We start from the raw sequence: 25,480 nt of genomic DNA, 5'->3' as shown, positions 1-25,480 counted from the left end.
CCTTTACACTGGTCCCCCCTCTGGCCTGTTGCTCAATCCTATGAATTAATACATCTTGTCAGGGAATGTCAATAAGTCCAGGCAGGCTTTTCCTATCCCCATCTCATCTTGTAAATCAATCTGAATCACAAGTTTGCTTCTGGACTCAGGGGAGTACCTGAAGGTCATCTGGCCAACCTTGATGTCAGGCCACATGACAGCTCTTTGGCATCTTGAGAAAATGTCACTGCCTCTAGCCAGTGCTTTTAGCCAGGTGTGGTCCCAGGTCTTTAGAGACTCACAGTTCCCTTTACATCCATCATGAAGCAGGCAGAGAGCATGGGTTCAAGATTGTTTTTATTTTCAGAGCCTGCAACAGTTGGTTAGCAATGCTAGCTGAGCTGGTATGATCTGAAGGCCATCCCACCTCCCTTTTCAGGCATTCAACCAACAGAATCCCTACAAACAAGATTGGAGACCAATTCAGATGGGTCTCAGTGTGTGTGGGGGTAGAGGCCTTCTGTTCCCCTCCTCCCCACATACTTTTTCTAACAAGATTGTTTTATAGTCAAAAGCAACTCAAACCCATAACATAGCAACCAGTCATCTCCAGTATCACTGATTTCCTCCCCACCCCCAGAACAGGAAGCTGAGGCAAGAGGGGAGACTGACTCTTGAATATAAGAAAAACTTGGCAACACCCCGGTGGAGCAGAGATGGTGAGGAAGCCAGCGCCTAAAGGTAGGGATGAGCAGGTACCAAACAGCCCTGTCCAGAATCAATCCACTCAGCCCCAGCTCCTTGGGAGGTGTTCCTTTGAGATCCCCACTTCTGTGGGGTGAGATGAGGGACAACTGGTGACGACCCATCTCTCCCTGTCCCTCAAATTAAAACATGATAAACTCAAAGTTTTACCTTCAAAACCCACCACGCTGCTGCCTCCTGAGAAACACACTCTGTAGTCATCTCTGCCAGCACTCACTCCTTTCTAATGCCCGGGACTTCCAGCCCCTTTCCCCACCCTTGGGGGGCCCAGCCAACACTGATTCCATACTCCTTGACTCATAAAAGGGCTATTTTTTAAAAAAAACAGAAGCTGTCAAAGAGTATCGAGTAATGAAGGAAGACACTCAAAAGTACACTCCCTTCCCTTATCCTACAGAGCACCCCCATCCCTGCCCCCCGACACTGGGATACCTATTCTGTACGTTCCAACACTGACTTGGGGGTGTCCCCACAGAAGCTGCCTCCAGTGCTTTCCTGATCGTGACTCTTGCCCAGTGACGTCACAGGGAGCTAGGGTGAGGAAGAGCAGGGTCACTCCCCTCCGGTAGGTCTCAGGGGCCTTCGAGGTAGGTCTGGGAGATTTAGCTTATGTCCTGAAGCCGAGCCTGAGTCCGGTGCCTGCTCCCACCAGTGTCTCAGTCCTTGGCTGTAAATAGCAGCAGCCCCAGTACTGCAGTGCCTCCCGGGGGAGACAGACAGAGCCCCTTGTTCTCTGTCCCACAACTCATGTCCCTCTTCTTCCCCTTCCTTTATTCTTTTTTTCTTTAAAAATCAAAGGCAGAGGTACTCCCCCGGGATGATAAAATCCTACCCAGGATGGCAGTATTCTAACTGAAAGAAGCAATTAAATAAAAGTCTCCAGGAGTTGGTTTTTTTTTAAAAAAAAAAAAAGAAAGAAAAGAAAGTGATTGGTGAAGTTGAATAAATTAATGATGTGGGCTAGCCCACAAAGACCTGTGCTTCCCGGGCCGTCTTTGGTGTCTGGCCAGCAGCGTCTGGCAGTCTTCTCTCCGTCTCTCCCCTCAGGAGACAAGGCCAGTGCCCAGCGAGGCCGCAGGGGGCCCATCCAACCATGGGGGAGGAGGAGGCAGAAAGCCCTGACTGCTGCTCGGAACCCTGCTGCGGCACGTGACAGCCTTGGCTGAGCGCCCTGCTGAAGAAGGACGTCTTCCAAGGACGGAGAGGCGGCGGGAAGCTCTGGGCTCCAACCTCGGGAGGGTGGGAGGTAGGTTTAAGACGTGGAAGCCTCCGCCCTTCTCTCCAAGTGTTCCGCCCTTCTCTCCAAGTGCCGCGCCGCTGGCCCCTTTGCTCAAGTTTCTCTGCAGCAAAGAGGGGAGTGGGGAGGGCGGGGAGGCTGCCGCCGCCTGGCCGCAAGGCCCTCAGAGCTTCTTCAGGCGGCTGTACATCTCCCTCTTGCTCTTCTCCCCGGCCCAGGTCCGGCTCTTGGTGCGGAATTTCTTCAGGTCTTCTTTAAAGTCCTCGTGGTGCATGGGCCGGTAGCTGGGGGGCTCGCAGTGAGACTGGCAGGAAGACAGGACAAGATCTGGGAACAGTGGCCTCCCACGCACACTCCTGCTCCCTCCCTGCCAGGAGCCACAAGGCTCTGCTGGGGTGGGGTGGGGGTTGGTTCTAGGCCCCTTCTGTGCTCAGGGCAAACCCCCAGACCCTGGGTAGGAAACAGCCATGACCACCAACTAGGGGGTGGTGACGGGTGGCCTGTGCCCTCCAGAGAGTCCATCTCACCTGGCATTTCAGGAAGAACTCCTTGTATCCGCCCTTCAGGACATACAGCTCTGGGTAGTGGAGTTTGGGGTACTCGTTACCGAGCCGATCCCTCTCTCTCACGTATCGGCACCTGTAAAGGGGAAGCAGAGCCAGAGTCTGATTAGCTGTGCATGGTCAAAGCGGTGCTCCTTACACATCTCCCCAGCTTGACCTGCACTCCTGCAAACAGAGCCCAAATGTGATTTCCTCTGCCACCCGCGACCCTCAGGAACCCTGCTCACAGCCAGTTCCAAGGCCTTGTCTTGGAAGGCGGACAACCTCCTCCCCACTTTCCAAGTTAAACATTGTCTTGATTCCCACCCAGCGTCCTCTCTGCCACCACCACCACCGATTATTTTAAATCTGAAGTGATGCTTTATTGTAGTTATACTTCCACTTATTTTGGTATAAAATTTATCTCTGTAGTAAACTATAATAGCCTTGGTCATAAAAGCTTGTGTATTAGTAGGGGCAGGCGGCGCAGTTCTTTTCACCTCTAGTGTGGCAATAACCTGAAAGTAACATAACCCCCTTCTGTGAGAACATGGATTTGACAAGTGTTTGAAAGCATCATGTTAAGTTTTGCTGAGAAGACATCACGCTTTCCTGGCATTTGCATAAGGAGTCACCACACTGTCCCTGAAGGATGTCACCTGAGATCAGCAGCCCCACAAGCAGAGCTAGGGGCAGTGGGGGAACCGAAAGAGCCAGAGTTCAATTCAATATAAAGGCAGGCTGAACGATGGGCCGAGCCCAGCAGTGGCCAGGACTCACTGAGGAGTAGGGGTGATGAAGCAGATGCCCGATCCCTGGGGCATGCTGCAGAGGGAACACCAGAGTAATAGGCTGGACTGGGGAGGCCACAGAGCCCTTCTAAGCCCTTAACAACGGCCGTGGTGCAACCATTGGGTCGAGCCTAAAACTACACTCCAGGAAGCAGTTCATGAAATCAACTGACTGCTCAACAGGTAAGGATTTAAGAAACATCTGTTACACATGAACGATACTCAGCCCACTCACATGCGAGGGCCGCGCTCAGAAGAGAACTCGCAGTGGAACACCACGATAACACGCTTGCCATCCGTAGGTACGATAGGCTTCTTGAGTAAGAACTCTTCAACCTCCTCTTCCATGTGCAAGTTCACTGCACCCTGTGAAGACACCAGAGGCTTAGGTCTCACGCTGGCGCTAATGATTCTTGGAGACTGGTCTTCATATGGGTGCCTCAAGATTCTGTTATGCCTGTGCGCTGTATGAGTGGCATTTGTCAATGTAGGGACTTTCAGAGAGTGGCAGACCCAAACACTGTCTTTAAATTACCTCTTAGTGTATTTCAACGGGCTTCCCAGGTGGCACTAATAGTAAAGAACCCGCCTGCCAATGCAGGAGACGTAAGAAACATGGGTTCAATCCCTGGGTTGGGAAGGTCCCCTGGAGGAGGGCATGGCAACCCACTCCAGTATTCTTGCCTGGAGAATTCCATGGACAGAGGAGCCTGGCGGGCTAGGCTCCCCTCATGCAGAGGTCACAGAGTCGGACACAATGAAGCAACTTAACACACACACACAATGTATTTCAACCCAATGGCTTTCTTCCTGGGCAAGTTACACATGAACTGTTCCAACACCCACTTCACCAGACAGCTTAACTCAACTATAAACGTAAGAGGCATCACTAGGCCTGGCCCATGTTGCCAAAGACTGGCTTCTCCTCACAGGTTCATGCCCAGGCATAGAAGTCAGTGGGTACCACCTCGAAATCCCCGACAGTGATGGCGTGGGGGACAAAACAGGGCGCGGTTTGCTGTATGATTAGTGCACACCAGGGAGCATTCTTTCAGCGCACCAGGAATCAAATGCCTTTTACACCCACTGCCTCTTTCTACAATTCTCATAAGCAGCATGTGAGCATTATAACAAGCAGCCAGGTATCACCCCCTCCTTTAAAAATAAAAATAAATCACAGATACTGTCTATAGGGCTCCTGCTATGCCTCCCACAGTAGCAGAGCTTACCCACAAGCCCCCAGAATCTATACCTTGATGTGGCCTCCCTCATATTCATATGGGTATCGGCAGTCGATGATGACAAACTCTTTAATGAGGTTGGCAAACTTGCCATTCAAAACAGATGTAATCTGTGGAGAAAGAGCCAAGGAGAGTCACCTCTGGCTGCCAGGAATGACTAGATCCCAGTATCGCATGGGTGGCAGATCCCCAAAGGATAACTTACAATTTCTGGAGAGATGTATTTTAAATCCTGATGCTTTCCAGCAACGGTATGAAAGAGGTAACCCTTAATAAGAGAAAGAAATACTTAGCAAATCTGAAAGCTTATAAAGGCAACATTTATAGTGCTTGCCTTCCTGGTAAAAGTCAGCTTAAACAAACAAACAAACATGAATCTAATAGAACGTACTCGTTATTTGTGTAAGCACTTCATTAATATCCTAAGACTGAATATTCATATGGCCCTATGAGGCACATTATCCCCATTTGTAGATGTCAAAACTAGGCCCCTTGCCCAAAGTCAGCCAGCAAGCAAGCCAGACCTGAATCCAGACATCTCAGGTGAATTCCTTTATCGCCTGCTTTTGTCAGGAACCCTCATGTCAGCAGCCAGACTGTGCTCACCACTTAAAAAGGACACAGCGAGGAATGACTTCACTGTTTACTGAGCACCTGACTTTTGCAGCATGGCGCTGGAGCAGACACTGGAGGTGGAATAAGTGAGACCCACCCAGCCTTGAGGGGGGAAGATGGGCACACCAGCAATTACGAGAGTGACTGGCAGAGTCTAGTGCTCACCCAACCCTGTGGTCATGTGTGGGGTCATTTCAACAACCAACCAATAGCTTCAATTCAGATGCAAGCTTTTACCAGCGAGGACACACCACACCCAGGTCTTGGCCTGCTCTTCCCTTCAGACTAGAACTGTCTTCTATTTTTTTTGGCCATGCTGGCATGTGGGACCTTAGCTCTCAGACCAGGGATTGAACCCATGTCCCTAGTGTTAGAAGTGCAGTCTTAACCGCTGGACCCCTAGGGAAGTCCTGTCTTCCCACTTATCTCTCCTACCTGGCTGAAATGTCTAGCCCAGCCCCAGAGCTTCCCCAATCACCCAGTTGACATAACTCTTTTATTTCTTAGTCTAATGCTTACACTGCACTGATGTTTACTTCAATTACCAGGTGGTACATGTCCACGTGGCATGTCTTACCACATGTTAAGTGTCTTGAGGGAAGGAACTGTGTCTTGCTTTGGAATCTTTGCCTTACACATAGTAAGTGTTTCAGTAGATGTTACCTACATTAATATGTAAAAGACTGGTCTGGGGACCTTCAAGTTACACATGGCTAAACAAGTTACTACTGACACAGGAAGGTGTCACATTTGACCACAGCACAAAGGTGGATAATCTGTACCAGGCCATCAGCAGACCTTCCTCTGGACCTCCCTGGGGGCATTTTCCCACAAGGACCATGCTCCTCTGGACAAGGGAGAAATTTAGTCTTCATCTGGGACATTCTAAGATGACTTTCTTTTTTAAAAAATTAATTAATTAATTTAGCTGCACAGACTTAGTTTTGGCACACAGAATCTTCAATCTTTGGCATGCAGAATTTTTTTATTGTGGTGTGTGGGATCTAGTTCCCTGACCAGGGATTGGACCCAGGCCCCCTGCGTTGGGAGCATGGAATCTCAGCTGCTGGACCACCAGGGAAGTCCCCTAAGAGGACCTTTTGACATACAGACATATACAGCAAGGCTAGAGTTTCATTCTGCTTCTTTACACTCTTCTGTAGCACTGTTCCCAGAAAGACTGGGTTTTGGGTTGGTGTCCAGGCTCCCTACGTGAAACCTCTGATCAGCACCAGTAAGGTCTACAGTCCCCAAGAAATGGAGGTATACCAGATTATGAATGTTCCTTTTTTTTTTTTAAATTTCAAACTGTGTCCCCTCGGTGGGGGTTGGAAGGGAGGCTACATAACCCAGGAGCCACTTCAGGGGAGCAAGGCTGGAGGGGGTGTTAGGTACCTCCCCCGTCCTGCATCATGATGCAGTTCTGCTTGCAGTTACCTTGGAGAAGTCTCCTATAAGGTCCCTTGGGTCATTATCCAAAATGTTCTCAATGGTCCCTTTTGGGGAAGATGCTAGGGATAAAGACTGATGATGTAGAATCTGTAACAAACCAAAGGTTGAGAATGAGACCAGGCTTTAGAATAAAGGCTTTCTCCTTTTTAAAAATGGAAGATTAAAATTAGTTTTAAGTCTACAAAAAGTATTTCTCAGCTCTACCCACTGAGACGCTCCAGGGGTACAGTACGTACCCCTTTGTCAATGTGTTCCCTAAATACTACAGTTGACCCCTGAACACAGAGGTTAGGGCCACCATTCCGCATCTCCAATTCAACCAGCTACAGATCATGCAGTACCATAACATGTATTTACTGAAACCAGAGCTTTCTGACTGAATCCAGGCTGGGACAAGAAATGTACAAGATAAACCTGGAACACCTTGTCATTAGTAACAAGGAAGTGCTCATATTTCAAAGAGCATGTCAAAAGGGCTAATTATGGAGAAGTCGAGATATCTTAAACAGTACACAAAAAGCACTAAACATAAAAAGACTGGTAAATTAAAACATGTTTTAAAGAAATCAAGAAATTCTGTTAATCAAAACAACAAGATGAGGTAAGAACAGGCAAGCCAGAGTGGGCAGATAAATAATTCATCTCAATAAAAGATTCATCTCTTAATATATAAAGCATTCTCACAAGAGATAACCCAATAGAAATATGGGCTAGAAAGGTGGTTGGGTAATCGGAAAATCTAGAAAAATGACTATCAGAGAAATGTAAAAAAGATACTACACAGGGTTCCCTTTGATGGCTCAAGTGGTAAAGAACCTGCCTGCAATGCAGGAGACACAGGTTCGATCCCTGGGTTAAGAAGATCCCTTGGAGGAGGAAATGGCAACCCACTGCAGTATTCTTGCCTGGAAAATCCAATGGAGCTGGCGGGTTACAGTCAAGAGGGTCAAAAAGAGTTGGATACAACCTGAGCACGCACATGCCCATGCTACACACTCCCCAGAACGGGTAAAAGTAAAGGGATGGACACCACCAGATACTGGACTCTCACACTGTTGTGAGTACAGCTGGCCCTTGGTATCCCTGAAATTGATTTTAGGAGGCCCGAGGATGCTTATATGGAATGGCACCCAGTACAGCTGGTGCTCAGTGGTGCTCAGTAGCCATGGGTTCCAAAGTCAGTTGAAGGGAGACCCCAGATACAGAGGGTTGACTGCACAAACATTTTGGAAAGTTATATGACAGTGTCTACTAAAGCTAAACACATGCCTAGCCCAGGACACGGAGTCCACAGGAAAAATGAAAGCCCATGTTTAGAAGAGAAACAGCACAGATACCATCAGCTAGAATGCTGGATGAAGACAAGATAAGTCTTTTCAATAAATGGTGCCAGGCAAATGGAATAGTCACATGTGAAAGAATGAAAATTAGGCCCCTATCTTACATTGTTCACAATAACTCAAGATGGAGTAAAGACTTAAATTTGAGACAGGAAACTGTTAAACTCCTAGAAGAAAACACAGGAAAAAAGTTCCTTGATGTGGGTCTTGGCAATTTTTTGGATCTGACACCTAAGGTACAAGCAAGCAAATCAAACTAAAAAGCTTCTATCCATTAAAATAAATGATCAACAAAATGAAAAGATAACCTACATACAGAATTGGAAAAAAAATCTGAAAACCACATTATCTGGTAAGGGGTTAATATCCAAAATGTAAGGAATCCATACAACTTAATAACCCCCCCACCAAAAGAAACAAAAAACCTCCCAAATAAACCAGTTTTAAAAACAGAAAAGGATCTGAATAGACATTTTCCCAAAGGTACACACATGGCCAACAGGGACATGAAAGGATGATCAATATCCAGACTACAATGAGATATCACCTCATGTCTATAAGAAAGACTGTCATTAAAAAGACAAGATGGGGCTTCTCTGGTGCTCAGTGGTAAGAATCCGCCTGTCAATGCAGGAGATGTGGGTGCGACCCCCAATCCGGGAAGATCTCACGTGCCTTGGAGCAACTAAGTCTGCGTGCCACAACTACCGAGCCTGTGCTCTAGAGCCCGGGAGCTGCACCTACTGAAGCCCGAGGGCCCTAGAGCCTGTGCTCTGCAACGAGAAGCCACCATGATGAGAAGTCCACACACAACTGTAGATTAGCCCCTGCTCACTGCAACTAAAAAAGTCTGAGCAGCAACGAAGACCCAGCACAGCCAAACAAGGAAAAAAAAATAAAAAACCTAATTATAAAATGAATCACTTAAAAAAAAAAAAAAAGACAAGAGCAATTCCCTGGTGGTCCACTGTTAGGATTCCACACTTTTACTGCCTAGGGCCTGAGTTCAATCCCTGGCAAGGAAACTAAGATCCCCCAAATCCATGGAGTGGCCAAAAAAACAAAAGACAAGAAACAAGTGTTGATAAGGATGTGAAGACAAGGGAACACTTGTACAGTATTGGTGGGGCTGTAAAGTGAGATGGCTGCTATGGAAAACAGTATGGACGTACCTTAAAAAGTTGAAAACAAAACATATGATCTAGCAATACCACTTCTGGGAACATATTCGAAGGAAATGAAAACACTATGTCAAGAGATATCTGCACTCACATTACAGCAGCATTATTTATAATAGCCAGGACATGGAAAAAAGTGTTCGCTGACAGACGAATGCATGAGGAAGCTGGGATACACATTCACACAATGGATTATTATTCAGCCATACAAAAAGAAGGAAATCCTGCTATTTGCAGCAACATGGATGGACCTTGAAGGCATTATGCTAAGTGAAATTGAAGTCAGTCAGACAGAGAAAGACAAATAAGTATATGACATCACTTGTACAGGGAATGAAAAAACGGAAAACACACAATGCTAACCACTACCACAACCATCAAAACAAAAATCAAACTCATAGAAAAGGAGATCAGATTTGTGGGGTTACCAGAGGTAAGCAATGGAGGAGAGGGCCGGATGAACGTGATCAAAATGTACAACTTCCAGTTATGAGACAAGTACCAGGGATGTAATGTACAACATGATGACTATAGTTAGGTCGGATGTATGGTGTATATGAAAGTAGTTAAGAATACATCTTGAGTTCTCATCACAGAGAAAAGAACTAAAATACTAAGTGACAACAAAAAACACTATAATCAATGTTGTGAGACAAACCTAAAGTAGTCCTAAATAGGTCAGGACACAAGAAAAAAAAAACCCAACCAAGGGAAAAAAGCTATGGCCCTACTCCAGGACACAACAGCAAGTGGGGAGCTTAGACTTCCACCCTTGCCCAGCTGTAATTAAGTGCCCCAATCTCAACCTCACTGGGGTGGTGTTGGTGGAGGTCTAGAAGGGAGCTTGAACTTCCCACTCCTGCCCAGCAGCCATGAGGTCTGACCTACCTAAGTGGCACATCAAGGGAGGCTGAACTTCCGTCCCCCTTTTCCTGCAGTATCGGAGTACTACTAAACAGCAGTTACACAGCCTCATAATATCCAAAGTACACAGATACAACTGAAAAAAAATCTCGTCATATCAAGAAGCAGGAAAAATCTCAACCTGAATAGGAAAAGACAATCAACAGGAAGCCACACCAGACACAGATGCTGGAACTACCTGACAAGGATTTTAAAGTAGCCATCATAAAAATGCTTCAACAGGCAATTCTGAACAAGACTGAAACAAATGAAAAATAAAAACAGCCAGTCTCAGCAAAGAAAAAGAACCAAACACACATTTTAGAACTGACAGATACAACATCTCTGAGTGAAAAAGAAGCTGCAGAACTAACCTCCTGGGGCTTCTCTGGACTAGCTGCCTCTTCCGGACTGGCCCCAGCCACGCTTTTCCTCCGCTTCCTGCTTCCACCTGGGGACTCCTCTAGTGATCGGTCTGGTCTTTTCAACATTGACCGGATGGTAGAGCTACACGACGCTGAAGGGGAGTCAAACAGCTTGCAGCGATTGCCCTTTGGGGAAAAAAAGAGACTCGTGTTTCATTAAAATACATTGATTTGAATGGTAAAGAGGACAGACCAAGGACTTCCGGGGATGGTTTAAGATCAAGCCATTCTAAATTGGGCTTCCCAGGTGGTGCTAGCGGTAAAGAACCTGTCTGCCAACGCAGGAGACAAGAAACTGGGGTTCGATCTCTGGGTCAGGAAGATCCTCTGGAGGAGAGCATGGCAACACACTCCATCTAGTATTCTTGCCTAGAGAATCTCATGGACAGCGGAACCTGGTGGCCTACAGTCCACAGGGTCGCAGAGTTGGACACGACCAAAGGGACTTAGCACACATCCTAAATTAGGAAACAGACACTGTCCATTTATCTAGTCCTTGGCACACAGAAGACACTGAGACCCTGGTGTTCACTGAACATGTTCAAAACCTGACACTGGATACAAATGAGGAAGACTACCTATGCCCTGAAAAGCCTACCTTCTGCACAGGGTCAAGAGTCAAAGGGTTCCTGATAGTCCCCAGCAAGTGTTACCTTTCAGCCAGGGCCACACTTCTGGCTTCCTCTTCCCCTCTACTTTATTATTTGTACCTTGCTCGAGCAGCTTGAATAGGTTTTAACAGCCCCCCTAAATCCAGAAAGGTATGAGGCAGCTGGATTATACTATATATTAGAGCCAGTCAAGGGCATAAAACAGAGTTGAGTTTGAGTTTGCAGTGGGCAGGGGTGCCTTCAAAGCTATTTAGAAGTCATTCTCTCTGCTTGGCTGTTTTTCTTTCTGGACTGTACCAGAGCATTTTAAATTCAAGACTTACAAAGCCAAAGGAAATATAGGAAGATGTGCTATAGTACTACTTTTGAGGACTACTTTCTCGGGGTTTGAGAGCAGCCAACCTGAGTAGTGGTAGAGACAGTCTGACTTCAGCAATCTAAACTCATCTCAGCCCGTTCACAACTCAGTGTTCTCTGGCTGGGCTTTTCCTTCTACACACCCTGTGCCCCTCTCCCTCCGTGAAGCTCCCTTTCCAGCTGATACTAACATTTCAGTGTCGCCTCTTCTTTTGAAATGTCCCTGATAGTTTGCAGCAAACGTGTCCCAGAGACCAAGGGTTTTCCACTTATTTTTTCTGAAGTTCATTTTAATAGGATGTTATTCAGAAAAGCAAGATTACAGGGTTTTTTTGGTCTGTTTGTTTTTAACCTAGAAGAGCTGGAAGCATTTTTGGAAAGAGGGTCTACTGCTTTCAGTAAGGTCTCAGAGGACTTGTAAGCTCTTCAAGGGCAGAAACCCCAGTTCTGACTCAGCCCCTGGCCCTTATGATGAGTCTACTATGTTTGTGAAACTCCACTGTTATGAAGGGCCTACACATACTGTTTCATGGTTTTTACATCCAACTTATAAAACTGAAAGCCATTTTCTAAGCATTCTCACACTGTATATATTAATAATGTTATCTTTCAAAAGGACTTAGTAAATCTGGTCATACCATTTTATTGGGGTGGTCTAATCTCTCAAAGCTTTGCACATTAATCTACTAAAATGTGTAAGTGGCTTCAAGACTGTAATAGTTCATTTGTTCCACATTTATAGTTCAGGGGCATGAATTAAAGATGTATTCAGCGTCTATACATATACCCAAGAGTGTGTAACTGTATGTGTACTATGATAAGAGCTCACTTTCCCTGGATGTTTACATACATGAGGATGTATGTAAAGGCACAGCCTTTGAAAGTGTGCCTGATGGAAACAGCTGTCTGTAGTCTACACAAGTAGGTGGGTATTAAAACAAAACAAAACACCCTTGAAAAAACAGCATACATCAACACCAGGAAACACTAGTGACCAGTCAAACAGGCCCATAGGCTCAAACGCAGAATCTCAAAAGAAACAATTTAGATTCCTGTCACTCCCTCCAGACACACTGGAACTTACTAGGTTACTAGTTCTTCTCATGACAAGGGGAGCTGTCCAGAGGCTGGCCATGCAGGATGGGGTCTCTTCATCATTCTAAACAAAGAAAAACTGTGTCATAAAGGTCCAAAGGTCCATTAGAAACAACATTAGTTAAAATGTGTTAGATTTCTTCTTGCAGAATACCAGAAAGGCGTGAATAGGAAGTCTTCTAAGGGTTAATGCCTCCCCTCTCCACAACATTTTAAGGTCAAGAGAGTAAGAGTGATGCTATCTGAGCACAGCTAAGGGAATGCCCCTGAGGGGCCATGAGGAGCCACTGGTCTCCTCAGCTTTACATCACATGGCAGCTATTCTTTCAGTCCCTGATTCATTCCTTCCAGGAAAAAAAAAAAAAGATTGTCAGCTCCTGCAGGGGAGGAAGGATCACATCAGTGTTTTCTTTGGAACACCTCCATAGAATTTAATCAGGCTAGAAGCAGAGTCTCAATAAGTTCCCAACAGATGAATAAAAGCATCAGCCACGGCTTCCCCTGGTGGTCCAGTGGTTAAGAATCCTCCTTGCAATGCAAGGGACACAGGTTCAACCGCTGGCCTGGGAAGACTCCACATGTTGTGGAGCAGTTGAGCCTGTGGACCACAACTACAGAGCTCGTGCTCTGGAGCCCACGAGCCGCAACTACTGAAATCCATGCGCCTAGAGCCTGTGCTCCACAAGAGAAGCCACCACAGTGAGAAGCCCGCGCACCGCAACGGAATAGTCGTCCCAGCTCACTGCAACTAGAGAAAGCCCAGGTGCCGCAACAAAGAACACATACAGCCAAAAATGAATTAAATAAGTAAATGAAACCTTAAAAAGTATCAGTTGGTTGGGGGATCACTGTTCTTTTTCAGATGACGGCTCTCCAGGGAAAGTTAGTAAAAATGGATCAGAAAGCACACACTCACACCATACCTTCAAATTGTCTCCATCAAGAAGATCCATGAAGCCATCATCCTCATCAGACAAAGTGGGAGTCACAGGTGACTGGGGCATAAAAGGAATGGAATTCCCTGGTTCATTGCCATCTCTTTCATTTGAGGAAAGCTAAAAGACAGAATTCATGGCTTGTTAATAATCAGCTTTGATTTCTCTGAATGGGTTACTAGTTTTTATGAGGAAAATATACCATATTCGTTTTAAGAAGTTTTAGCGGCTACAAATCAAAGGAAAATAAGACCTAAGATTATAAATGAACTGATATCCACACACAGTTCTGAGTCAAGTCAGGCCAAGTAGCCTTCACAAAGAACTCTCCCCAGGAGCAATTCACCTCATGGTGGGATCTGGGGCTAGCCTCCAATGAAGGGCAAGGCTTGTTTTTTCTGAGGATTATTACTGGTGAACAGGGATCAGCATGAGGATAGCGACAGATGATAATCTGCTAAAATGAGGAGGGGTGAGAAGATACCAAGTCCCTGTGGAGACCACAAAACAGACTAGAGAAATGTTTTTGTAACTCCAGTTCTGACAGAGGGATATAAAGTCTAGAAAGTTTTAGAAAATCCATCCTTGTTCTTTAGACTCGCATTTAAATGACAGTTGCTCAGTTTTAACTGAGGAATTACTTGTGCCAGACACTGGGTGTGCTGCTGTGTGCTTATTTGCTAAGTCGTGTCCAACTCTTGTGACCCCATAGACTGTAGCCTGCCAGGCTCCTCTGTCCATGGGATTCTCCAGGCAAGAATACTGCAGTGGGTTGCCATTTCCTTCTCCAGGGGATCTTCCCAATCCAGGAATCGAACCCAGGTCTCCTGCATTGCAGGCAGACTCTTTACTGACTGAGCTATGAAGGAACCCCTGTTTTCAGACTGGGATATAACCTTTTATGTATAATTCCATTTAAGCCTCACAACACACTAAAGGTAGTTAATCCTCTATTTTCCATTTTTATTTAACAAATCAGGAAACCAACGCTTAAGAGAGGTTACCAAGATTACACCGCTCACTCGTTTGACTGTAAAGTCCAAGCTTTTCTGCCCATTATACTCTCCCTAGGAGAAACCATTCCTGGAGTCAAAATAGAGTATATCTCATTAGGCAATCCTATCTTGTTTTTTCAGTAAAACTCCCATTATAAAATGATTTACAGGGCTTCCCTGGTGTTTCAGTGGTAAAGAATTCACCTGCCAATGCAGGAGACACAGGTTCAATCCCTGATCCAGGAAGATCCCACATGCCTTGGAGCAACTAAGCCCATATGCCACAACTAGTGAGCCTGTGCTTTAGAGCCTGGGAACTGCGACTACTGAGCCCACATACCAATTACTGAAGCCCATGTGACTGACAGACACGATCTCTGTCTACAAGAAAAGAAGCCACCGCAATGACAAGCCCGCACACTGCCATGAAGAACCACCCTCACTCTCTGAAACTAGAGAAAAGCCTGACCAGCAGCAAATACCCAGCACAGTCAAAAGTAAATACATAAAATTATAAAAATCTTAAAATATGTATTTAATATAGAAAATTTATAAAATCCATTCAAAAATCTACCATCTAGAGACAAACACTGTTAATAATGAATTCTTTTCTAGGTACTTTTCAAAGATAGTAAAAAAGTCCAGAGATAGGTTTTTTTCCTCTTCTATAACAGTAAATCTCTTTGGAGTGGGGTGTGAATGCATTAATCCTCAAGTGACCCTCAAGTTTACTGAGTAGCCTCTTTTCTGGCTGAACCCGAACCTCAGGCCCTAAGCCAGAATGGAAAGCTGTATTTTCAGATACAAGTTCCTGGGAAAATGTGGAAACCAGACATGGTCATTTTGCTCAAGCTGGGCCTCTCTAGTCCACCACCGTCAGATCACCAGTAGGAAATCGGGAAGTAATGACCATCTCTGACAAACAATCCTGGGACAAATACAGTCAAATAGCCTTGTAGGCAATGGGTTCACCGGAATACCTAATAGTTCTTAATAAACCGAGTTTGGTAGAAATCATGCGCTCGCTCCAAAAAAATCACTCTGGGAAGTACCTCTCAGCACTCAGAAAGCAAGTTTTCAGTAGGACAGATAATCCCACCATACACAAATTCAGAAGAATGACCCAGGATTGACAAGGTCAAATATGCTTTGCTCGAGTCCAGTATTTCAAACACACCACCTCTCACCCTGCTTCTGCCTGTCTGCTCTCCAGACACAGCAGAAACACCGAACATGTGAGTCTCAAAACATGTGAGTTTCAGAAGACAAAGTCAAGGTAAAGACAGCTAGAGCTGTTGCAGGGTCTTTAACTCCAGATTGCGGAGGCTTTTATCTTCCCATCAGGAACTCCCAGGAGTACAAAAGCACATACCATCCGAGCTGGGGCGGAGTTCTGCCTCTGTGTGAAGACATCTTTACCCTCCTCCAGTCCGTGAACATGTAGGCAGCCTCGAGATGCAGGTCTTATTGGCTTCTTAAACTCAAAGACTTGCTGCAAGACAGTATGCATGAGACATCATCCACTGTCTGTGAAAACCAGCCCTAGGGTCTCAGCTATAGCTCTGGAAGGCAGGCAAGAGAGCGGGTACTAATCACCTGTCTCCACACCCATGTCTCATCTAATTCAATGGATCTGTGTAATTAAGAATTTCAGGACTTCTTTGGTGTTGCAGTGGATAAGAATCCGGCCTGCCAATGCAGGGGACATGGGCCCTCCAGTCTGGGAAGATTCCACATACCACGGAGCAACAAAGTTGTGCCATGCGCCACATCTACTGAGCCTGCGCTCTAGAGCCCACGAGCTGCAACTACTGAAGCCCACAAGCCCAGAGCCCGTGCTGTACCACAGGAGAAGCCCCCTCAGTGAGAAGCCACCACCTGCTGCAGCTAGAAAGCCCGCACGCGGCAACGAAGACCCAGCAGAACAAAAAATAAAGTAAAACAAGTATTTTAAAGATTCTGTCAAAAGCTAACTTCTCTAATCCAAGTACTAACCAGGTCTGACCTTGCTTAGCTTCTGAGACCAGATGACATGGAGCACATACAGGGTAGCATGGCCACAGACAAAAGCTAACTTCTAATAACAGAACTTTTTTCTTTCACCACAAACACTTTATTTTCTAACAAACACATGAGTATTTGCCAGGTACACAAGACAGAGTTAACAGTAAATCAACAAAAAATAAAAGTAAATCAACAACAACAACAAACTAAATCAACAGCTTTCTGTCAATTATACTTCAACTAAAAATTTTTTTTCTGAGGTCTAAAGCAATTTCATTTCAATATAATTGAACAGGAATTGAAACTTTTCAGTCTAGACTTGTATTTGAGGACTTTATATTTTCCATTTTCTTCCTACCAATAAGAGACAATTAAGTGGAAAACATTTAATGTTATTGTTTTCCATAATTAAAGCAATGAAGAAAAAAACTAATGGCAACATAACTGTAGCTAACACTGCTGTACGATAAGATAGCAAATCCTAAGAGTTCTCATCACAAGGAGACAATTTCCCCCCTTTCCTTTCTTTTTCTTCTATTGTATCTATCAATATGAGAAGATGGATGTTAGCTGAACCTACTGTAATCATTTCACAATATATGTAAATCAAACCATCATGCTGTATGCCTTAAATTTATAGTGATATATGTCAATTATTTCTCAATAAAACTGGGGAAAAAAAGATCCTTTTAGTTTATTCAACAACATGGATGAATCTCACATATTGATGAGTGAAAGCCAGAAGTGATAGAACACATACTGTATGATTTCATTTTACTTAAAAGTTTAGAAACACTCATAATTCCCCCTCCCTAAAATATCCACTTAAGAACTTGTCAAGCACAGGTAGTATCAGAGGATTTACTTGCCCACACACACTAAGTACTTTCAGTGCATGAGCTCATCTATCCACCCAATCATCCCCATTTTACAGATGAGGCAACTAGGCCTGTAGGTTAAGTGATGTGCCTAAGGTCTGGCTTCCCAGACGGGACAACTCCAGAGCAAGAGCTCTTTAACCTACGTACGCTATTTCCCCTTCAAAATGAAGCCATAAGCAGGCAACCCTGGGAGAAGCCAAGCTGGGGGTAAGGGGATGGGGAGTGTGGGAAAGAGACCAGGCAATAGTGTAATAATAGCTTTGGACTCTGGTTAAAAGCACTACACAGAGGCAGACTTAGTGTTCCAAGCACTCAAGACAGGAACTCAATTGTTCTTTCTTTACCTCCCTCAGGGCATCCTGTTGCCAAAGGAATCATTAGGAAAGTTCATGGAAGCAGTAGGTTCTGTAAGTAATAAGTCCAGAAGATTCTAAGTATGCGTTGTAGCATTGCAGTGGAGGATGAAGAAAGGGAGAAAACAGGCATGGAAATACAGTAAGAAAGAAGACAGGGAAAGTTGAGCTGATTCACTGAACTCTGCCCTGTGCACAGCACCCTGGCAGGTTTGAGAGAACCCAGGCCAGGGTATTCCTGGGCTTTTGGCTGCCTAACTGCAACTCACCCTCTAAGCTACCATTTCAGCTACCCTGAGATTCCCTGGGATTTGTTGGCTTTGTTCTTGAAAACACTGTCAAGAAGCCTTTTCCTAAACTTTTTACTCATCCCACGGTCAGCACAAAGAGGCAAGGAAGGCCTGCCCAGACCCTTCCACATAAAGTGTACTTGGATGTAATTCCCCCTAAGAGCCACCTTTTGAGCAACTCCTACCTGCCAGGAACCATTTTAAATGCTTTTCTATATTATCTCATTTAATTCCAACAACAGTCCTACAAGGGAGTGCTACTCCTATTTAAACATAGAAGCCTAAAAAAACAGCTAAGGTCACAGCTAGCAAGCAGTAGGATTCCAATCCAGGTTTTCTCTGACTCCAAATACCATCATGACTTTGATAAAGGTTGAGTCTCCCAGAAGACAGCCCTGCTACTTCTCCATCAGCCACTTGTGGGTATGAGCTCTGCCCCTAGGCGAGCAGGTTAATGCTGCACTCACATTTTCCTTGTTCTCGTCCTGGTCAATCAGCTGAAAGACATCATGGTCAAGAGAATCAGAATGGCTCCTCTTCAGAGCTGGGCTACACCCCAAGAGCTTCTGCTGTCAAAGTGAAAAAAGGAATTAGGGTACATCAATGAAAATGGAATGGAACCTCAGTTGTAAAAGGGAAAAAAAAATGGTGATGGTAGGTTAGGGAGGCTTAGCTCCTCACAGTGCAGTGGGTAACCAGTCAACGTGACTAGGACTCTATGGCTTTACACCTAACTTCACAAGATCTACACAGCCCTCTCTGCAAGGACTCAGGTACCAAATCAACCCCCAAATAACATCATTTGCATAAAAAGAACCCCCTTCCTGGTTGGAAAAGCCCTCAAGAGGCAACCATTATTGAAGCTGCTTTAGGTAGAATGTTTTGAATGTTTATGAGACAAAGTAAGGAAAAGCAGTCTGTCTAAATTAACGTTTATGATCAAGGTTACTGGTAGCTAAGGGGCAGATAACAGTTATTAGCTCAAAAGAAACAAGGGAACTAACTTACAGGTAGGGAATTTATTCTCCTCATGGGATTTTCAAGGCTGCAATGAAATCAGAAAGTAAATCATGAGAATCGAGCAAGGAAAGTGGTATTCATATTAGTAGATGCATAGTGTCTAAACTACTGTTTGAAGGGGTGAGGGGAACATCAAACATATTCCTGTTTTAGGCAAGATGGAAGAATAGATTTCTGAAGCTGTTATGTTTTCACAAGCAGCCCCATAACTGGGCTTCTAGTGAAAAAAGCCCAGATCATCTCTTAAAATATACACCTTCTAGGGAGTTCCCTGGTTTTCTAGGGGTTAGTATTCCAGGCTTTTACTGCCATGGGTTGGTTGGGTTCAATCCCTGGTTGGGAAACTGAGATCCTACAAGGGAGGCAAAACAAACAACAAAAAAACAAAGTTCTCTTAGGACAATGATGTCAGGAGACAGAGCAAGGGTTTGAGTGATATTAGAACAGAACCCCAAAATTACAGCTAAAATAAAGGAAGGGAAGTTCTGAAAAACTGCTGACACAAACTACTCATCTCAAAAGATACCAGACTTTATAGGATCCAGGAGTCTTAATCAGGACCACTACATCCAGAGCTTCAGTCCAGAGCATGAATTATTTCATTCGAAAAATTATTTTTCTAAGCACAAACATTTAAAGGCAGTGAATACATACTTTTCTTTACTATCCAAGGGCCCAGGAGAATCCAGACAGAAGCCTGTGTGTGGGGGGAAAAAAAAAAAAACAAAACACCTCAGACTTTATTGTTTTGGGCTTCAAAATCACTGCAGATGGTGACTGCAGCCATGAAATTAAAAGATTCTTGCTCCTTGGAAGAAAAAAGTTATGACCAACCTAGACAACATATTAAAAAGCAGAGACATTACTTTGCCAACAAAGGTCCATCTAGTCAAAGCTATGCTTTTTTTCCAGTAGTCATATATGGATGTAAGAATTGGACTATAAAGAAAACTGAGTGCCGAAGAGTTGATGGTTTTGAACTGTGGTGTCGAAGAAGACTCTTGAGAGTCCCTTGGACTGCAAGGAGATCCAACCAGTCCATCCTAAAGGAGATCAGTCCTGAATATTCATTGGAAGGACTGATGCTAAAGCTGAAACTCCAATACTTTGGCTACCTGATGCAATAACTGAGTCATTGGAAAAGACACTGATGCTGTAAAGACTGAAGGCAGGAGAAGGGGATGACAGAGGATGAGATGGCTGGATGGCATCACCGACTCAATGGACATGAGTTTGAGTAAACTCCCGGAGCTGGTGATGGACAGGGGGGCCTGGCGTGCCGCAGTCCATGGAGTCACAAAGAGTCGGACATGACTGAGCGACTGAACTGTAACTGTAACACAACTTATTCATTAAAATAAGTACATAAAACTACTAGTACTGTTTCTTTAATGCAGTCAACAAAGGTTCATGGCTTGGACTTTTGCCAGAATTGAAGCTGAATCTCCATGATTGCCAAAACTTCATATTTGCACAAGTCTAAACATTTTCATAGTATATCTACTCATGCTTTCCTCCTTGCGAACACCATCTTGGATAATAGGCTATGAGGAGACAGAATTTAACCAAACCTCATGACTTATTTACAAAACAGAAGCAGACTCACAGAGTAGAAAATAAACTTAAGGTTACCAAAGGGTAAAGGGGACAGTGCAGGGGATACTACTACTATATATAAAATAGATAAAACAACAAGGTTCTACTACATAGCACTGGTGACTATATTCGATATCTTGGAATAACCTACAATAAAAAAGAACTATATATGTATAACTAAACCACTTTGCTGTACACCAAAATCTAACACAACACTGTAAATCAACTACACTTCAAAAAAAAAAAAAAAGGTCTTAAATCATGATTATTAATTCAGTTAGAGGTTACCCAGGCTAACTTTCTGTGAGTTCCAACTATGGAAAGGACAAGTATTTGTTTTCTGGAATAGTTTTTTATTTCAAATATTTCATATCCTGTCAGATCATGTACATAATTCAGGGGGTTGGAAAATATTATTATGTCCTTTGACAAGCAAGCATTTATTGCCTTCAACAAGATAACACCAAGTGAGGTGCTCAACTCAAAGGCAATAGAATAAAGGAGATGCTGCTCAGCATGGCCCAGAGCCATCAGGGCCTGCCTAGCACACACCTTTCCTCCACGATGTCTAAATAATCATACAAGAAGTTAGGTGTTAGTGCTCTTGGCATGACACTCTTCCTTGCCACACTGCCACAGATGACAATCCTATCCCTGGTTCTTAAGAAGCTTACATCTTAAGACTTTTGCTCTTGCAGTTCTTTACTCTAAAGCATCTGTGCAAATAAACCTTGCCCCAACACGAACTTTGTTGTTGTTTAGTGGTTAAGTCGTGTCTGATTCTTTTGCAACCCCATGAACTACAGCCCACCAGGGTCCTCTGTCCATGGGATTTTCCAGGCAAGAATATTGGAATGGGTTGCCATTTTCTTCTCCAGGGGAATCTTCCCAACCCAGGGATTGAACCCACATCTCCTGCGCTAGCAGGCAAATTCTTTAACACTGAGCCACCAGGGAAACTAACATGAACTTATGGTTAGAATAAGATGTACTGGCAGTTTCTCCAGAGCAGGCTCACTGAAATAATTTCATTATACTTCCAATAACTTGACGCAGAATTTTAACCAATAATATTTCCCGAATGCCACTTAAAGAATGGAATGGTTAATTTCATACTACTACTCATCTTCAAGACCAAGCATAAACCACCTCCTTGCGGCCACTTCACAGTTTCCTCGTCATAAACTGCCACCGGGGCTCCTTTGTACTGTCCTAACAGGTGTCTGTCACTCAATGCCAGACTTCTGCTTGCTACCTTCACTCACCAAACTGAGTTTCTAGGTGAAAGCACATGTTCTAGCAAATTCCAAGCACTGCTCCCCACAAGGCAGACACATGATAAAAGACTAAAAGAATACCTGAATCAGTTGATTCGGAGGAGCCCATTCTCTGCAGACTGCTGTTTTTCACCTCTATGGGTTGTTCATACTCACTGAAACCAAGAAAAGTAACTCACAGGAGATAGCCCATGACAGGGCAAGTTGCCATACTGCCATGAACCATCATTACTTCTAGGCCACACCACAAAACACTTAGGCCACCCAGAACACCCAGTTGGCACTTACGTATAAAAGGACATGAGAAAAGAGTAGGTTGGCATTGGTCACACTGCAGATAGGAGGAGGACAATGACTATTGGACTACTTCCTGAAATGAGAGCATGTGTTCTAGGTACTGAGCTAGGAGCCGGAATGAACAGGACAAGTTCCTGCTTTTCAGAGATTGGAAAAGACATGTGCTTCTTTAGAAAATGGGACGTCCAAGACTGATGAGAAACCAGCTTTACAAAAAAAAAAAAAAACGGTGGGATGCATTTTTTTAATAAGGAAAAAGTGCAGGAAAATTTTAGGAGTGGAAAGCTGAGTTAAAAGACCTGGTCTTAGGAAAGCATGGGGCTGGGTGTGTTGGGGGGGACACAGCAGGAATATGCACGAGGCGAGGGATTGCGACGATTTCCGCAAACGCAAGGAAAGAAAACGCCACGTCCCTTGGCTGAGAAGGAAACAGAACTCACAGAAAGCTAAGATAACTACGAGGTGGTTCTGAAAAGGATAGAAGTGAGCGACTAGGAGGGCCTGTTTTTCCCCGTGGTGGCAGATTTCAAAGAGCTTCGTGGGGTAAGGACAGAAGAGCACAGGGCAATCTAAAAAGGGGTGGCGAAGGTGGGGAGCCCAGGCATACCCCACCCCCTACCCGGCCCGTCTCGGGGCTGAGGGCGGCCCCGGAGGGTCCGAACGGCCTCTCCCGCCCAACATTCGGCCTGGGGGGAGGGTGCACATGGCGGGCCCCCGTCGGTGGGGCCGCCCCCGAGCGGCAGAGAGGCAAGCGCTACCCTCGCGGCCGGTTTTCTGGCCTGATCTACCCGAGAGCCGTCTGGGAGGTCAAACGCCTGCGGCACCGCTCCTCGGTCCCTCCTCACCTGCCCAGTCCCTGCAGCTGGTCCATGGTGACCGTCAGGTTGGTGACAGGCGACAGGCCCCCGGCGGCTGGCGTGCCAAACAGCGCCTTCACGACGGGCTGCGGTGCGGGCGGGGGGCTGCAGGCGAAGAGCAGGCGGCGGCGGTGCGGGGGCTCCGGGCCCAGTTCCATGGCGGCGCCGGGCCTCCTAGGGATCCCGCTCCCTCTTCCTCCGCCTCCGCCGCGCCCGCCCCGCCCCGCTGGCACTGGCCTCGGCCGCGCGCCCCGCAGCCGGCGCCCGCGGGTCAAATACAAACACGACCCCGCGGTTCAGGGATGCGGCTGCCGCGGGCAAGAGGCGCGGACAGGCGGATGTCCAAACTCGGCAGGCGCCAGCCACAGGCGCGGGTGCGTCCCCTCACTCCGCGAGGCCGGCGGGCGGGGGGCGCCGGCAACCTGAAGATTAAATCCAAACAAACGGAGCGCGTCGGGGAGGGAGAGCGGCTAGAGCTACGAGGCAACGACCCGGGTTCACACTCTCTTCACTTTTCTTTCATTCTGTTGCCCGGGAGTGCAGACAACTAGGCCGACATTCACGTCCCTCCCGGGCCGTCGCTGCCAAGGTGGCCTTTCGCGGTAATAGCTGCTCACTGCGGCCTGCCGCTCCCCCGCCCCCCTTTCCTAGTTGGCGCCAAACGGAATCCACCAATCAGTAACCAACTTCTCCTCCTCGCTCAGGAATGGCAGCTAGGCTGGACCAATGAGAGGGGAAGAAGGAAGCAGCTCGCGGGACACTGCGAGGTCGGCCCCCTCTCAGAAAGGGGCGGGGCCTAGAGGGGCCCTCCGAACCCGAGGAGCTCAGAGGTCAATGAAAACTCCCAGCCGACCCTGCGAGACGCCGGGAGAGAGCGGAAGGCCCCTCTTGACGCGTTGCATGGTGGGAAGCGTAGTTCCCACAGCGCGCCGGAGTGTAGTCGGCTCTTACAGCGTTAGGCCAAAGCCCTATCGGCCTCTATTCTGTGTTCCACACGCTGAGGAAATGTGGAGCGTAGAAAAAGCTGTTCGGTCCCCTCTTCCGCTCCGGGCCTCCAGGCCCCAGTTTTATCACGAGAGAGAGAGAACTGGATGACCCAAGGAGTGGGCCCTGCCTCACGAACACAGGGTCCAACTCTGGAGCACTGAGGCTCCTGTCCAGCCGGCTTTCCTGGCCTTGAGCTGCTGATTACAAGACTTAACCCTATGGCCTGCGTTGTGGGCCTCGGCATTGTTTGCTCACCTCTAGTTTAGCTTTGATATATTTTCTCACAACCATTTCCTTCTCTCGCACCCTTTCTTGCTTCATTCGGAGTGCCTGGATAAGCATCCTCTGGTGGTTCAGTGGTAAAGAATCTGCTTGCCAATGCTTGAGGCTTGGGTTCTACGTCTGGGTCCAGAAGATCCCCTGGAGAAGAAAATGGCAACCCACTCCAGTATTCTTGCCTGGCAGGAGGAGGCAGAGGAGCCTGGCGGGCTACAATCCATGGGGTTGCAAAGAGTCAGATACCACTGAGTGACTAATACTTCACTTCACTTTGTGTCTAAACAGCAACAGATACAACAATAATAAACACTTATCTAGTGCTTATGTGCCACTGTTAGAAGGCCTTTATTCATTCGTTTAATTCTTACAACAATTCTATGAGAGAAATTATCCCCGCTTTGTAGGTAACCAGATTTGTTGTAATATCCCTTGTAACAGTGATGATTCCTAGAATGAATGATTTTATGAGAGAGGCAGAGGTACAGCTGTCAGTCCTGAAAAGGACTTGTCTTTAGGTAGCATGTTCAGAGCAAATACTGTTTATTTAGCTTGTGTATTTAAATATTTTGGGTGTTTGGTTAAGATTAGGACCATTCTGAAAGAGATGGGAATACCAGACCACCTGACCTGCCTCTTGAGAAACCTGTATGCAGGTCAGGAAGCAAAAGTTAGAACTGGACATGGAACCATCAAGGCTGTATATTGTCACCCTGCTTATTCAACTTATATGCAGAGTACATCATGAGAAACGCTGGGCTGGAGGAAGCACAAGCTGGAATCAAGATTGCTGGGAGAAATATCAATAACCTCAGATATGCAGATGACACCACCCTTATGGCAGAAAGTGAAGAGGAACTCAAAAGCCTTATGATGAAAGTGAAAGAGGAGAGTGAAAAAGTTGGCTTAAAGCTCAACATTCAGAAAACGAAGATCATGGCATCTGGTCCCATCACTTCATGGCAAATAGATGGGGAAACAGTGGAAACGGTGGCTGACTTTATTTTGGGGGGCTCCAAAATCACTGCAGATGGTGACTGCAGCCATGAAATTAAAAGACGTTTACTTCTTGGAAGGAAAACCATGCTATCTATGACCAACCTAGATAGCATATTCAAAAGCAGAGACATTACTTTGCCAACAAAGTCCATCTAGTCAAGGCTATGGTTTTTCCAGTAGTC

The 25,480-nt window shown here is 45.8% G+C and overlaps 1 protein-coding gene across 2 annotated transcripts; it reads right to left on the bottom strand.

Annotated features, from left to right (window-relative positions):
* Positions 1–318: 318 nt before the first annotated feature.
* CDC25A (cell division cycle 25A) lies at positions 319–23,661 on the bottom strand. Of its 2 annotated transcripts, none has more exons than XM_086368197.1 (15): positions 23,025–23,661; positions 21,964–22,037; positions 19,664–19,706; positions 18,998–19,034; positions 18,457–18,555; positions 15,834–15,953; positions 13,455–13,586; positions 12,521–12,595; positions 10,418–10,594; positions 6,608–6,709; positions 4,761–4,823; positions 4,567–4,665; positions 3,550–3,680; positions 2,509–2,620; positions 319–2,285 (listed from the first exon to the last, which is right to left on the bottom strand). In XM_086368197.1, exons 1-15 carry the CDS (start codon positions 23,192–23,194, stop codon positions 2,145–2,147), a joined length of 1,575 nt encoding a protein of 524 aa, XP_086224323.1. In that variant the 5' UTR covers positions 23,195–23,661; the 3' UTR covers positions 319–2,144. The 2 variants fall into 2 exon arrangements, with proteins under 2 accessions (XP_086224323.1, XP_086224322.1); XM_086368196.1 differs by having other exon boundaries at positions 18,457–18,558; positions 23,025–23,659.
* Between the last annotated feature and the right edge of the window lie 1,819 nt (positions 23,662–25,480).

This window comes from Bos grunniens, chromosome 22, assembly GCF_055505025.1.
Source record: "Bos grunniens cultivar Pamir isolate PY7600 chromosome 22, Bosgru_T2T1.0, whole genome shotgun sequence".
Taxonomy (NCBI): Eukaryota; Metazoa; Chordata; class Mammalia; order Artiodactyla; family Bovidae; genus Bos; species Bos grunniens.
This window is presented reverse-complemented; position numbering and strand designations above follow the sequence as displayed.